The following is a 15,494-nucleotide window of genomic DNA, read 5'->3' as shown; positions in this document are numbered from 1 at the left end:
CTAATCCGGGCGCCTGAAGCTGCGGCCGGAGTTAGAAAGGAAGCGGGCACGGCGGGGACAGGCGGGGCCAGCCAGAGATGGGCGTGTCAGGGGGCGTGGCCACGGGTGGGCCTCGCGCGCGTGCAGGCGTAGCCCGGGGCTTGGCGGGGAGAGGCAGGGCCGAGCAGAGGTGGGTGGGGCCGGGGAGGAGGGTCCCTGGCGGGGCGGGGTTCGCAGCGCGCGGGGGCCGAGCCCCGGCACTTAGTCGGCCCGCCGGCTCCAGAGCTGCACCGCCTGCTGGAGCCCGGGACACGGCGCCCCGGGGGAGGTAGGCGAAGGGACGCGGCGATGGCTCCGCGGGCACTCCGGGGGTCTGCCGTCCTCGCCGCTGCTGTCTTCGTGGGAGGCGCCGTGAGTTCGCCCCTGGTGTCCCCTGGTGAGTGCCCCGTTGGGGCTGGGCGCTCAGGAGGAGGCTAGGGATCCGGACGGCGGCCACGCTGCGCCCCGAGCTGCCCTTGTGCTGGCACAGCCGTGGGATCCGGCGCTGAACATCTGGCTGTTGGGGGTGGCCCGGGCCGGGCGCGGCGCGTGGCGATGGCTCCCGTCCCTCCCTTCCCGCCTGCCGGCCTCCCGCCTTCCCTCCCCTCGCAGGCTCCTCTGAGGACCTGTTACCCGCCGCCCCCACTTCTGAGCTGTCTGGGGTGTAGGGACCCGGCCTGGTCTTGCCTTGCTCCGGTGCGCTTCCGCCTGGGCCGGTCCCCTCGGAGCCCTGCGGACCCCTTTCCTGCCGCCCATGTCCTCGAAGGCCCCGCGAGCGGTAGATCTTGACACAGGAGACCGGGTGCGCTGTCGCCGCCTCCCTCCCCCCATCTTTTTTTTTTTTCAATCTTAAACCTTGGGGAGTTCCAATTTCTTTCCTTTCCAAATTTATATTTATTTTAGTGGTTGATGGATTCTTGTAACAGGTTGAGGGGTTCAGGTTTCTTTCCACATATCCTGGATAAATGAGACTCGGAAAAAGAGAAGGCGCGTTTGTAAACTTACTTTTTTTTTTTCTTTGAGTGGAATCTTGTAACCGCAAAAGGAACCTACTGTGGTTAGAGCAGGAAGCCACCAGCAGAGATGATAAAGTGTTGTCCCCAGTGATGAATTTGGAGCAGGAGTTTTTAATTGAAATGTAAGAGGAGGTGTAACTTTTACGGAAGCCCAGTCTCACACTATTGTTTTTGTAACCATAGACGCCAGGGATTCCTTAGCATCGTTTCCCCTCTTAATTGCCGCGGTACAGCAGTAGTTAAAAAATAATAATAAACGTAACACCTTCTCGGCCAATTGGGGTTACCACAGCCTGGAATCTTAGATCAGCAAGCTCTTCCAAGCTTGAGCCGCTTCTCTTCAGGTCCAAATAATAAGCAACTGGAAGCCTTCCAGTGGTGACTATCTCCTCCATAAAAACACAGACACTACTCTTCACTCCTGAGAAGATTCCAGTTGCTTACAGCTTTTAAACTGGCTTATCACATTGGCTTTCACTTTTTCATAGAAACCAGAACATGTTACATGCGAAGGGGATGATAATATGTCTCCTGACTCTTTATTAGCAGACCCATATTTCCTTCAGCCATCCACCCTGTGGAGATGGCGGCTAGTGACATGTATTGTTGGATGGGAGACTGTGGTTTTCACCCTGAGTTTCATTGCTGAGATAGGTGGGTGCATCATCAGGTTCAATTGGACCTGAGGTTGTAGACTGTATTTAGAGGGCTAGAGTCAGTTGCTCCAGAATTTGAAGAGCTTAACCTGGGAGTAAAATTGTTAAAAATCAGCACATGATGCATGTAATCAGCCATCAACAGGAGAAATACAACAGTAGGGTAAGTTTGTGTCTCAGTGGATCTCTGAGCAACATCCTGCTCTTAGGACTGGAACGTAATGAAGAAAGCTCTCATCTAATTGGACAGTAACCTTTTTGGGGAAAGTGAACACTTTAGAAGAATGAGATATCTAAAAAGGAAAAGGTGCAGAGTACAAATTTGCCAGCGTGACTTGAAGCTTGTATGGAGAAAAGATGCCCTGACCAGCCATCATCTGGTTCCCTTGGAATCTAAGACAGGATTAATGTTTGTAGGGAATATTTTAGGGAAGTAGGGAGAAGAAGATGGAAAGTAATGTTGAGTGCCTGCTATGTGCCAGGCTTTGAGTTGGGCACTTCATATTCATTTTTATACTTATTTCTCATAATCCTATGAAGTTCTTATTTCCAGTGAGGCACCTGAGGCCCAGAGAGGTTAAACAGTTGGCTCAACATCACATACCTAGTGTATCTGTCAGCATTCAGTCCAAGAAGCAGAACCACTCGTGTGTGTCTTTATATGCATCTTTATCTTTAATAACCCAGCCTGCTTGATTCCAAAGTTCATTCTCTTTCCATTGCACCCCACTGCTGCAGAGAGGAAAAATAGAACAGAGATCAACTTCAGCAGTCTTGCTGAGATTCTAAGACAGGGAGTTTAGGACATCATCAAATTGCAAGCCTGTGGTTCTCAGAGGTTGGGAAGCAGAGAAAAGGACAAATAACTTCATAGTTGGTAGTGGCAATGTCTCTTTCACTTCCTTCCTAGTAGAAGGGTCTCATTAAACTTCTGTCTCATAGTAGCAGCTTTGGAAACTATATACCACAGCACCAGAAGGGATGATTTTCCACATCTTGGCTTATTTATGTCTTTAAGTTCTCTAGTTACTTAACCTTTGGGCTTGTTAGTTTCTCTACCAGATGATGGGTATGGCCTTTGAGTAAGGGGTGGGCAGAAAAGAACCAGGGCTTGGTGAAATGAGAAGTGTACTCTCCTTGGGCCCTGTGGGCTTCCATCCAGCCTCCTGACTCCTCCTTTAGATGCTAAAGATAGTCTTTATTAACTTCTGGGTTCCCCTTTGCCCAGGTAGCTGCCCAGCTGTACCTGCACATAGTACATAGTCAGTGGAGAGAATGTTTTGAGAAGGCACCCTTTGGAGCTTGGGCTTCCATACCCAAATTTAATTTAAAGAGGAAGTGAAAAATCTGAGAAATGCCCATCCTTTCCCCCTCTTCTTCCTTTCCCCCCAGAAAAGAAATTAATCAAGCAAACTATTTGGGAGTTCCAGTAGTAGAATTTGAATGAGAGAGGCCAAAGCCCCCGATGATAGAAAAAAATTTCATTCTTACTTATTAAATAATTGTTTGGCTCTTATGTTGAAGTTTAATTACATATTGGGACAAAAGAGAAATTATTTAAAACTGACAAAAAGTGACTTAAATTGTCATTGGTTAAAATTATTATGTTGTGTGGTTTCTAATAATTTTAGGGCACCCACTTAAGTAATTGGTGACGATTTGGCGGGCTGCTGAAAACATGTAGAATAATGAGTATGGTGTGGCTAACAAGGACTAGCATTGGAATTTGGAGTTAGTGCACTGTAGGCGCTTTACTCTTTTTGGAGGAAGGAATGCAATGTTTATTATATCTGTTTTGTGTCAGGCTGTGATCTAACTACTCAGATCATTTAATTATTACAACATCCTGTCAGCTACGTAATTTTATTCCTAATGAGGAAATTGAGTCTCTGAGAAATTAAATTGAAAAAGTCCCTCAAATGTGTAAGTTGAATTTTGACCTCCAGTCAGATCTGTTCAATTCTGAAGCCTATTCTTTTTATTACTAAATCATTTTGCTTTTCTTTTGAGTGAGGAATTTCTTTTTATTCTAAGATATTTATAAAGAATCACTAAGTAATAGGGTAATGGCATGATATAGTGGAAAGAGCATCAAGCTCTAAGTTTAGATACCTGTACTTGAAGTCAAACGTCATAAAGAACCCCTGCCCTTTTAGGAGTGTGGCTCGCTCTGCCTCCATTTTCTGATCATAAAAGGGGCGTGTGCCAATCTTTATCTGCCTTACTGGCTGCTAATGGGGATCAGACGAGTTGTTGTCTCCGAAAGGTCTTGACAAATGGCATATATCTTTTATCTTGTGTATCTTTTTTTCTGTATTTCTTCCCCAAAGTGCCCATTAGGCTGGACTTATATTATGATGTCAACCAAACTATCTAATAAATGTAGACCACATATACTGTAAAATTTTCATTCTGGAGGTGGTGATGGTTTTGCAATGATACGTTCGTTGTAAATTTAAAAAAGGCCGGAGTGACACGTCAGATTCATGAGTTTGCTGCCACTGAGTGGGAGTTAAGTAGCCAAACCATCTTTTCCCATTTCCCCTCAGCTAAAATACAGTACTCTTGATATTTTTGGAAAATTTCCCCAAAGGTTTAAAGTTTAGAGGGAAAAGGAGAGAATCATTCTTGATCTCATTACTCGAAGGCACCCACCACTATTAGCCTATTTCATTCTGGTCTTCTCTTTCTCTATTTTTTACTTAGATAGGCTCATAGTGCAAATATAATTTTGTATCTTGTGTTTTTCACCTAATATTATGCATGAAAGTTTCTCCGTTTTCCTACACATTCAAAAAATGGCTGCATAATATTCTATTATATGGATTCATTCTGCCTCCATTTTAGGAGATTTCAGTTGTTGCTAATTATTTTCAAATGAATTTTAAAACTCATTGTTTCAGTGAACATCTATGTATAAAGCTTTGTCTAAATATCAGTGACTTCCACAGAAAATGGGTTCCTGAAAAGGCAATTTTAGGGTCAAAGGTATTCATGTTTTTGAGATCATGGATGACACAAATATTGGTGACCTGAAGGTTGTCTCAGTTCTCACAGCAGTGGTGGAAGGACTCACTTTTCACACCACTGGCATTTTCTCTGAAAAACATATTTGCTGATTTGTAAGGCAGAAATTGGTACCTTGATTGTTTTAATTTGTATGTCTTTGATTACTAGTAGGTTGACTATTTTTTCTAGTATTTGAGCCATTTGCACATGTCTATAATTCTTGATGGACAATTCTGAAATCCAAAAATTTTTGAAAACCAAAAGTTTTTTTGAGGCTTTTTGCATATTCCATTGGTGGTAAAATCTGGCCTGAACCAATGTAAGATTCTGTAGTATTTATCTCATTTAATTTGAATATTGCTAAGTTTTGCTGCAGTGATATCAATGAGTTTGATTTCTGATTATTACATAATGTGTGCTAAATGCATTGTATTACCTTTCTAAAATCACAAAATCTGAATTTCAAAGCACATCTGACCTCTGAAGCACATCTGACCCTCAGGTTTTCAGATAAGAGAATATGGTCCTGAATTTCCTCTTCTGTGACTCATCTGTTCATGTCTGGGAGAAATGTAAAACTACTGAAAATAGTAAAATATCCTATAGAGAAAATAACTCCTCAGATGAGTGGAGCTTCATGAAAAGAAGCAATGCTCTGGAATTCTAGTGTGGAATCGAGTCAAGATACCTGGGAAAAGCTGAGGTTTTGTTTATTCTAGGTGGCTTTAGGGACGGGTGCCCATTATAATGGAAACCTGATGGAGGAGTTGGGCTGAATTTCGCCTCAGCTTTCCTCTGCCAGTTGTTGACACAGCTCTCTTTGTAAGGGAGTAAAGAAACAGAATTCGCCCAAGGGACTTTTTGGGGAGGGAGGGATAGCTAGAGGGTGGTGGATACTCTAGGCAAACTGAGTTCCTGTGCCCAGTCATCTCACTTTGAAGATCGTTTTGCCAAACTTGTTGAACTCAGGGGAACAGATTTTTCATTCCCCCTTCTTAATACCCCAAGGCTCCTGCCTTCTTCTCTTTGCTCATCCCAGGGTCCCAGATGGCTGCCAGCTCTACCTGACTCTCCCTTCCCAGCATTTTGTTTGCACACCCGTGTGTATAACTGCATTCCAACCACTGATAAAGTGCCTGTTGTACAGAGGGAAAAAAAATCTTCAAACTGCTTTCCTCATCTGTGTTATGGAGAAAATATGGCGGAGTTGCCTCATGGGGTTGTTGTGACGATTACATGAGATAAAACACGAGAGTGCGTGGCACAGTGTTTGGCACGTAGTAAGCGCTGAAAAAGTGTATTATTATTATTTTGTTGTTAACCAAATACTAATGCATCACAGCTATCAGATGGGACAAAGTTCCTAACTGTTCCAGAATTTTCCTTTCAGGTCCTCTGCCGTTACCTGAGGTGTCCCGAGCTCTGGATGCTGAGGCTGGCTGTGTGATGGGCAGAGGGAGTTCGAGGAGGCCATATTGGGCAGCACCCAGGGCCCCAGGGGTGGAGGAATAGGTACCAGTAGGCTTGGCAAGGAGTTCTTTTGTGACTCAGGGGATATGTGGGACTGAGCTATTAGCTACCAAAATTAGGCAAGGAAAGAGAGAAAGAAAAAACGAAAGAAACTATTAATTTATAAGGGTAGAATGTGACACTCTTTTGGGAGAATTTTGGAATATTCACCAGTTGGTTTCTCTCTGGCCAGTCTATAGGTATAGTCACACAATTTTGACAATTTTCCCCTAGGATTTGATGTAATTATCCTATTGACGTGCTTTTTGATTATCCAGGGTCTTACTGGTTATTGTTGATCTTCTGCTTGCTCACTGGTGAGTGTCTTGATGAAGTGGAATCTTATGATGAATGTGGTATAATAAGAAATATGTTTGGTCTTTGTCCCTGGTTCCTGGCACAAAGCTCCTCAAACCCTTGGAATTTCCTGAGTGATAGGAGTGTTTTTTTGTCATTCATAAGGAGCCCCTTTTGAGTGTATGCTAATAAGATGTCTTAGGGTAAGGTCCCTAGAAAACCTCAGAATGGGACTGGTAAACAGAAAGATCACATGATTAGAGGGCTGGAACTTGCAGCCCTACCCACCCACTTTGGGGAAGGGGAAGTTGCGGGGGGGGGGGGGGGCGGGGGGTTGCTGAAGATTAAGCTCTGTAAAAACTCTTGAACCAGAAGATTTGATGAGCTTCTGTGTTGGTGAACACGTGGAAATTTGGGGAGAGACGCATGTGCAGAGAGCATAGAAGCTCTGCGCCCTTTCCCCATACCTTGCCCTATGCATCTCTTCCATCTGGTTGTTCCTGAGTTATAGCCTTTTATAATAAACCAGTGATCTAGTGAGTAAAATGTTTCTCTGAGTTCTGTGAGCTGCTCTGGCAAATTAATCGAGCCCGAAGAGGGGGTCGTGGGAACCTGCGATCTATATAGCCTGTTGGTGAGAAGCACAGGTGACAACCTGGACTTGTGGTTGGCATCTGAAGTGTGTGGGGGGTGGGGGGGCTGTCTCGTAGGACTGAACCCTTAGCCTGTGGAATCTGACTCTATCTCCAGGTAGGTGGTATCAGAATTGAGTTAATTGCTTGGTGGTGTTGGACAAAATACATATGGGCATGAGGAAGTAGGATCCTGTAGCACTAGGTCTGGAAGGGAGCTTGATGATCTCCTCAAAGCTTATTCAGCAGTTGAGGGAACTGGGTTGGCCTAGCCAGGACTTCAGCCGGTTTCTTTACTTTGTCTAGGACTCTTCCCGTTGTGTTAGAGCTGTGGATCCAGCTTTGCTGCTGCTGGCAAGGTTCCTTGGCCTGTATTTGCCCTTGGTCCTCATGCTTCAGGGTCTGGTGTCTCAGTTCTCTCCATCTGGGGTGAGCAGGCCCTGAGAGGAATGGCTTTGGCTAACTGGCTTATGAGAGTAATTGTGTTGTTCTTAGTCATATAATTTAAGAGTCAGAGGAGACCTGGTGGTCATCTTGTAATTAACCCCCTCTCTTTGCAGATGAGGAAACTGAGCCCCAAGAGGTTCAATGGCCTGTGGGAGTCAGGAATGGCCGTAGCCCGAGTAGAGGAGTAGACCATTGGGGTTGGTGAGGGAGGGCCTATGTGTGTGTCTTGGTCACTGTCCAAGGCTCCGATCCAAGCACAGGACCTGGGACAGAGCAGACACTTAAATATTTAAAGGAAGGAAAGGAGGAAGGAAGGAACCTAGAGCTAAGTCCAGGTGTTCTGACTTGGCCTGATGCTTTTTCTTTATAATAAAGTGAAGAGGTACCCTTTCCAATATTCATCCACAAATTTTAGCTTTGAGTCTCCTCTTTCCCCTGCTGCCAAATTGGTAAGAGGCTGTTTTGTCTGCCAGCCTCACTAGGCCATATTGTTCCAAAAGCATGACGTGGAAAAATCTGGTCATGGAGAAAAAAAGAATGACAGTAAAAAGTAAGCAAGTACCACCTTATCAGGTGAGTATGGTGTGACATTGATATATTTGGAAGTGTTAGTGAAAATTTTCAGTGCAAAGGTTTTTAAAACCCAAATCTATTCATGAAGCTCTTTTCAAAGACAAACAAAATTTAGTTGTGTTTCTACAACCAGTACTTCAAAAGCACCTATTAATTGTATATATATCGTATTCCTAATTTTATAATACTTTATTCTTTTTCTTTATACCTCTGTTTCACAGCTTAATTCTTTGAATTATTTATTCATTCAGCAAATATTAGCAAAGTGCCTTATTGTGTGGAAGGCGCTGGGGATGAAGTGATGTGAACAAACTAGACTCAGTCCATGTCTTTGTGGAGCCAGCAGGTTATCAGGACGGATAATAAAGCAAGCAGTAATGATAACGTGTCACTGGGACCTTGATAAGGAAGGTATGGCACAGGACCAGGGTATCTAACCCGGGGCTGGGGTGGGACAAGAGTCCAGTACAGGTTGAGCAAGACTTTCTGGAGGAAATGAAGTTTAAAGTTAGCCTTGTAAAAATGTTGGCATTAGCCAGGTGAAGAGAACTAGCGGTCATGGAAGACAGGCGGTGAGAGCCAGCAAAGCTGCAGCCGTGGTTCCCAAACTTGAGCAGCATCAGCATTAACTAGAGGGCTGGTTCAAATGCAGATTGCTGGGCCTGCCCCGGAGTGTCTGAGTCAGCGGGTGTGGGAAGGGACTGGAGAATTTGCTTTTCTAACACTTTCCCAGGTGACACTGCCTAAGCATCCAAGGTAACCGGAGGAGATAAAAGGTGGAAGAAATAGGTGGATTGTGTTTCTCTTAACCTGGAGATCCCTCCCCTCTTCCTGGGCTATTCATATCCTGTTTTCCGCCCAGCTCCCTTCAAGCTGAGATCGAGGCTAACACTTCCAGGAAGCCTTTCCTGGGTATTCTCGCTGATTTTATCTCCTCCTGTCAATATACATGTTGAGTCTGTGCAGCAATGCATGTTGCATCCAGTCCGTGTTATTGAGCATATAATTATTGCGGTTGTTACAACTGTGTTTTGTTACAACTGTGTTTTGTCTAACTAGAGGTCCTTGAGGCAGCGGAGCATATAAGACAGGCTCAAATATTTGATTGCTTGATCAGATTTAACGCTTACAACCGCTGTGAGGAGCAGGTTGCCGTCTTCTGTTTTGGAACGACGAGGAAGCAGACTTACAGAGGAATAACCAAGGTGAAGAGAAGTGAAAGGTCTCGCTCATGTCACGGATGAGGGAAAGCCAAAGCTAGGTGCACGTTCATTGTTCTCAGGTGCTCTTTGCATTATGTGAAATTGCATGTCCTCCATGCTCAGCACCACCAGTAAAAGGAAGGTTTTCTATTTAATTTTTTTTTGACTTTTTTGTTGTGGATCCATCCACTTAACAAATAAACCAACTCATCTTATAAATTGAATTATAGATTTTGTTTTTAATGGAAAAAGGGCTGTTATCCAAGGAATTCTTCAGGAATTGTCCATTTGCTTTTAGAGTAAATATTTGAAGGGAGTAATTCAATTTACATGTCATGAGGTTAGTAAATGATTTTTATAAAATTTTGGCATAAGGGAGATATTAAGAAAAAATCGATTTCAGGTTCCTGAAAAGACACAAATTAGGCAATTATGCCGTTACCCTTCTTCACTGGCCAGATAAGTTTAGCTGAGTGGTTGCAGATTTATAAAGAACCTCTACATAAAATGTCACGTGATAGGTAGGGTTAAAAACAAACAAACAAATTCTTTTCTATATCGGTAACATGCCAAGCCTTCCTCCCCCATGCATATATACAAACATAATGTAGTTCTCTGAGAGTCCTGTAAGGGCTGGACGTTTGAAGAATTCGCTGGGCTTTCTGCCTCACAATATAACTCGGGAACACTAATTTTCAAATGTTCTAACAGCTCTTCATAGCTGGAAGTCTCCAACACAATCATGCGAATTATCTACATTATGAAAAACGGCAGCCCGGAATTTCCTGGCATTGGTAACGTGGCAGATGGCTAATGAACAGGCGTTTCTGCATTTTCTTTGCGCGTTTGTGCTCTATGCTTGTATGGCCTGAAAGCTTTTGCTGCTTCTTCAGTTCTTTCCAACCTCCTCCTCCTCCTCTATCAAAGACAAAACGCAAAACAACCACCAATAGAAAAAAAGAGGTGTTGGACATTGCTTAAAGCTAGGTGACGGAGCCAAGAAGTTGAGTTTTGAGGGTAAAACTTACTTCTCATGTGTGATTGCCAAGTCAGTGTCTTAATAGTCTTTGCAGGTCAAACATGTGGGTATTTCTTTCAAGCAGGGTGCAATTCATTTAAAAGTGAGGGCCTTATTTAGATACTGTTAGGTGTTGCATAGGTGTGTAAAATGAACAGCAAACTTGGTTTCTGTCCTCCGCAAACTTGTGATTGTGAAGGGGAAGATAAGCTATGAATACTAATCATTATGGAATAACGGAGAATGTGTTTGATATAATCAGAGAACTATAGACAAAGTGCTGCGTGGGATCACAGAGGAGAGACTTTCCTTCTGATAAGAGGGGTGGAAAAGACGTCATAGCCTAAAACTTGTCAGTTTAAGTGGACCTTAAAGGGAGTGTAGGGGATGGCATGCCCAGCAAAAGGCACAGCCTGTGCAAAGTGTGGAGGTAGGACAGGAAAAGGCAGTGCAGACCCAGTGTAGACGGAGGGTTCCTCTGTGAAAATTGCATGAGATGAGACTGCAGAGGGGAGGCTGAGGCTAGGCTGTGGAGCTCCTGAAACTATGCGCTTTATTGTGTAGGCAGTGGGGGGCAGAGGATGGCATGGAGTGGAGGATAGGGAACCAGAAGAGGCCCTCAGACATTGCCAGGTGATGGAAGAGCCCCAGATGCTGAGCTCAATAAGATCTGAGTTTGAGACCTGGCCCTAGTACTTTCAGAAAGGCAGTTGAGGTTGCTGTTCTGTTTCCTCATCTGGAGAGAGACAGAGAGAGAGGGAGAGAGAGAGAATATCTGTCTGTTCTTTATACATCTCAGAGTTGGAGGCTCATATGAATAATATAGTCCCTTTGTAAGTAATACAAATATGAACTATATAGTCTGTAGGTTTATTATAATACAATATGATATATAGAAACAATTTTTCAAAGTTTAAGGAGTGCTGGGAAATTAGAATCGTGAAGTAAGTGCGGTGTACAGTTTTGACAACGTGAAGGCCTAGAAGTGTTCATTAATGGTAAAAGCTAGCTACTTGTGTATTTGTCTGAAGTTTGGGTAAATTCTCTGAAATTGTACAAATCTGCTTGACTCCTGAATTCTTCATTGTTAAACATTTATTTTCAGAAGGCTGTTGTACATTCCCATTTTTTAGCCCTGTTCTTGGTCAAGTTCTCATCATTTTCTTCTCTCTGCAGGTCAGGAGGGCAGCGTTGGCCATCAATGTTTAGGGCAGTGGCTTTGAATAACACATGCAGCTCAGCACTGGGGTGATTTATAAAACCCTGCTTGGCTAAGGGCTCCATCTCTCTGTCACTTCTGGCAAGTCCGTTTTCTTAGTCCCTTGATTTCTTATAGTGTGACCAAATAGATTTTTGGGGAGGAAAAAAAACCACTTGAAAGTAAGTCAGTAGATATTATTTGCCTACGTATTATGGAAATAGTAGTTACACAGACAGTCGACTTGATGTGTCTTACTGTCTGGGTGAGGGTGGGATAGGAGGGGAAAGACTTCAAGGAGGCAAAGAGAATTCTTTGCTTGAACTGTATGATAAAATAGTTGATCTTTCCCACGCTGTTCAGTGCTGCATCTTGATGTATAAATGAGTAAAGGCTTGATTTTGAGTCAATGTGGTATAATAAATATATATATATATCTGTTTAGTCTTTGTCCCTAGTTCCTGGCACAGAACTCCTGAAACCCTTGGAATTTTCTGAGTGATAGGAGTGCCTTTTATTATTCGTAATGAACCCTTTTAGACCATACCAGAGTTCATGCTAATGAGATGATTCTTGGTGGGCTCCCAGATAGCTTCAGGATGGGGGCTGGTTGCCAGAGGAACCAACTACGTGATTAGAGGGTTGGAACTTTCAGCCCCACCCCTGATCTCCGGGAAGGGAGAGGGGCTGGCGATCGAGTTAATCACCAATGGCCAATGATTTATTCAGTCGTGCCTCTGTAGTGAAACTTCCATAAAAACTCTGAAACGAGGCTAAGGAAGCTTCTGGGTTGGCAAACACATGGATGTGCAGAGAGGGTGGCGTGTCTGGAGAGAGCAAGGAAGTTCTTCAGTCCCCCACTCCACCCGCACTTTGCCCTGTGCATCTCTTCCATTTGGCCATTCCCAAGTTGTATCCTTTATAATAAAGCTGTAATTGTAAGTATCTCGCTTTCCTGAGTTCTGAGTCATTCCAGGAAGTTGTCGAACCTGAGGGAGACGGTGGGAAGCCCCAAATTTCTAGTCATTTAGCCTGGGGACATCATTTGCAGCTGGCTTCTGAAGCGGGGACAGTCTTGTGGGATTGAACCCTTAAACCGGTGGGTTTGCACTACCGCCAGGTAGTTGGTATCGGAATTGAATTGAATTGTAGGACACTCAGTTGGTGATGGAGGCTTGGTTGTTGGAAAAATGAAACAGTCAAGTCTTTCCTATTGGGAAAAACCAACCCATAATATTAAAACATTGTGCCTGGAATATTCTCCTTGAAATTATGGTGGTTTACTATTTGGATAAAGACTCAAAAGGCATTTAAGAGAAAATATAGTGGGAAAGAAAAGAAATGATCAGGCCAGTGCCTTACTGTTTATGTGTTTACGTTGTGTTTTATAGTGCAATAAAGTAGAATTTATACCACTATGTGGTTTTCTTTGACCCTTCTCTCCTGTGGTATAGACTAAAGATTTCATGGCATTGTCTCTGCCTTCAGTCAGTGGAAATATCTAGTATGTAAATGTTGTGGATTGCAGATACAGGTAGTCTCCTTACTAAGGGATTTCCAGTGTTCTGGTTCACCTCTACAGCATTAATATTACTGTTAGGCTGAGCCATATGAAATTGTCAATATTCTATTATTTTTGCCCTACAGTGACAACAGTTTCATATGGTTCAACCTAATAGTAGTGAAGGTTCCTTTTTGACTTTTTATCTGTAGTTTTTAAAAAACGACTGTAGTGATTATCATCAAGACATTTTAGAAAATGCAAAAAGTAGAAAAAGAAAAAAATACCCCAAAGTTCCACCAACGAAAGATACAAAATACTAAAAAGAAAATAAAAATAACTTATAATCTTACCGCTCAGAGATAACTAGTGTAAACATTTTGTTATCTTTTTCTTTAATAAAACTGAGATCATGTTAGCTCAAAATACTGCTTTGTGTTTATTTATTTCTTCACTTAACGTTTTCTGTTAACAATTAAGATCGTTTTGGACAAAGGGATATGGCAAATCTGATCCTTTCATACAAATTGTCCCTATTGTTTTAAAAGTCAAAAGGAAGTTTAGGATTTCCGAGAGGTAATCAACAATTTCAACAGTGTTAAATGTAGATCAGGATGGCTTTTTAATTTTGCTTCTTGTAAATGGTAGCAGAATTTTTTTTTTTTTAATTAGTGCTTGTTGCCAAAAAATAGATAAATTGACTTGGAGAGAATATAACTTAAATGCACCTTCCCTGCTCAATAATGGACTCACTAGGAAAAACCATTCTGTTATTCTAGATTTATTATTGAATTAAATGAGGAATGATTATCCACAGATTTTCTACTTAAGACTCTTAACTAGAGGTGAGCTGTGGATAATCCCATTTCATGGCACTTAACCAAATATCAAAACTGTTACCTGTCACACTTCAGAGCCAAGAGAGCACAGAGTATGGGGCTCTGGAGCCAGGCTGCCTGCATTAGATCTCACTTCTGCTACTCGCTAGCTGTGTGACCTGATATAAATTACTTGACCTCCCTGTGCTGTAGTTTTCAATTGGTAAAATGGGGTTGAAAACAACAGTACCTACCTCATACGATTATTGTAAAGGTTAAATGAGTTCCTACTTGTAAAGTGCTTGGACTAGTAACATGCAAAGTATGCATCAGTACCTGACTATTATTAATAATATTTTCCTATGTGTCTAACCCTTGCTCTACTGGTTTTCAGAGTTCTTATTTGAGTTTCAGGCCAGTGATTTTCATTCATTTCTTCCCCTAAAAATCAGCTTCTCTATGCCTAGGGTTTTCCTAATCACTTCTGTTGAATCTTTCTGGAGTGACTTGTATTTTCCTTCCTAGGCTCTCTCTTACCTTGCTCTTTCTCTACAGCACTCCTGGCGACCTCACGGCACAGAACCTTGGCGCTCCACAGTTAGTTATTCATCTTTGTTTCCCACTTCCCATATTCCCAGAAGGCAGGCCACGTGCCTGTCTTGCAGGAATCCTGCCTAACTTAACCTGTGACTAATGGGAAAACTCTGTGTTTAGCACTTCTGTAGCTTTCTGTTGAATCATTATCCACTTCCTGTTCCTGGAAGGAAGAGAAACGCTGGGCTGCTGTCAGTGTTGTGGGACGGGCCCCACTGGACAGCCTGGGGAGTGCTGTTGTGGCAGCTGCTCCCTCCCCTCCAGGGCTTACATATTTATTCTGTCCCGCACATTTAACACTGCCTCCTCCAGACAGGCTCCTGTGATTCATCGTCCTTTCCTGCATGTTAGTTTTGTATCCCCAGCTGAGCTGTAAGCTCTGTGAGGATAGTGGCGTTTATATTTATTGCTGCTGATAACAATCGTCACAGCAATAGCAGCTAACATTTATCGAGCACTTACTCTCTGCTAGGCACTCACGGAAACCCGAGTTCACCTCATTTAATGCTCAGAGACAGTTCTATTATTATCTGCATTTTATAGATAAGGAAACTGAGGCACAGGGAAGTTAATTGACTTGCCTGGGGTCTCAGAGCTAAGAAGCAAGTTGAATGAACACAGCGCAGCCAAGAAAAAGCTGGCTTCTGCTTTTGCCTCTTTTGTTTCTAGGGAGCAGCTTGGTTCAGAGCTTGGGCCCCGCGTGCCACAGACCTCGGTTCAGATCGTGGCCATTCCCCAGATGAGTGACTTTGATTTCAATACTTTGTGCTTTCATGTCTCCATTTCTAAGATGGGTTTAATAATAACACCTATCTAAGAACTGTGAAGATTAAAAAAAAGTTGATGCCAGTAAAAACGCCAGGCAGATAAATAACACTGCGTTCGCTGCTATTAGCAGTTGGTGGTAAAGTAGTTGAACATCCCAGAGGCCTTGTATGTGGGATGGTGAGCCCCCAGCTCCCCACAGGAGAGTCAGTCACTGTCTCCCTCTCTCCCTCTGCGGGGC

The 15,494-nt window shown here is 43.2% G+C and overlaps 1 protein-coding gene across 1 annotated transcript in view; it reads left to right on the top strand.

The window, feature by feature from the left end:
• Positions 1 to 249: 249 nt before the first annotated feature.
• RELL1 (RELT like 1) overlaps positions 250 to 15,494 on the top strand; it is a 63,432-nt gene continuing 48,187 nt past the window's right edge. Inside the window, exon 1 of the mRNA XM_058546869.1 lies at positions 250 to 415. Within this exon, the coding sequence (XP_058402852.1) occupies positions 328 to 415 (88 nt within the window). The 5' untranslated portion in view covers positions 250 to 327. The remainder of the gene's footprint in view (positions 416 to 15,494) is intronic.

Source organism: Diceros bicornis, chromosome 8, assembly GCF_020826845.1.
Source record: "Diceros bicornis minor isolate mBicDic1 chromosome 8, mDicBic1.mat.cur, whole genome shotgun sequence".
In the NCBI taxonomy this organism is placed as follows: domain Eukaryota; kingdom Metazoa; phylum Chordata; class Mammalia; order Perissodactyla; family Rhinocerotidae; genus Diceros; species Diceros bicornis.
The sequence above is the reverse complement of the archived record's forward strand: the minus strand, read 5'-3'. Positions and strand labels throughout refer to the sequence as shown.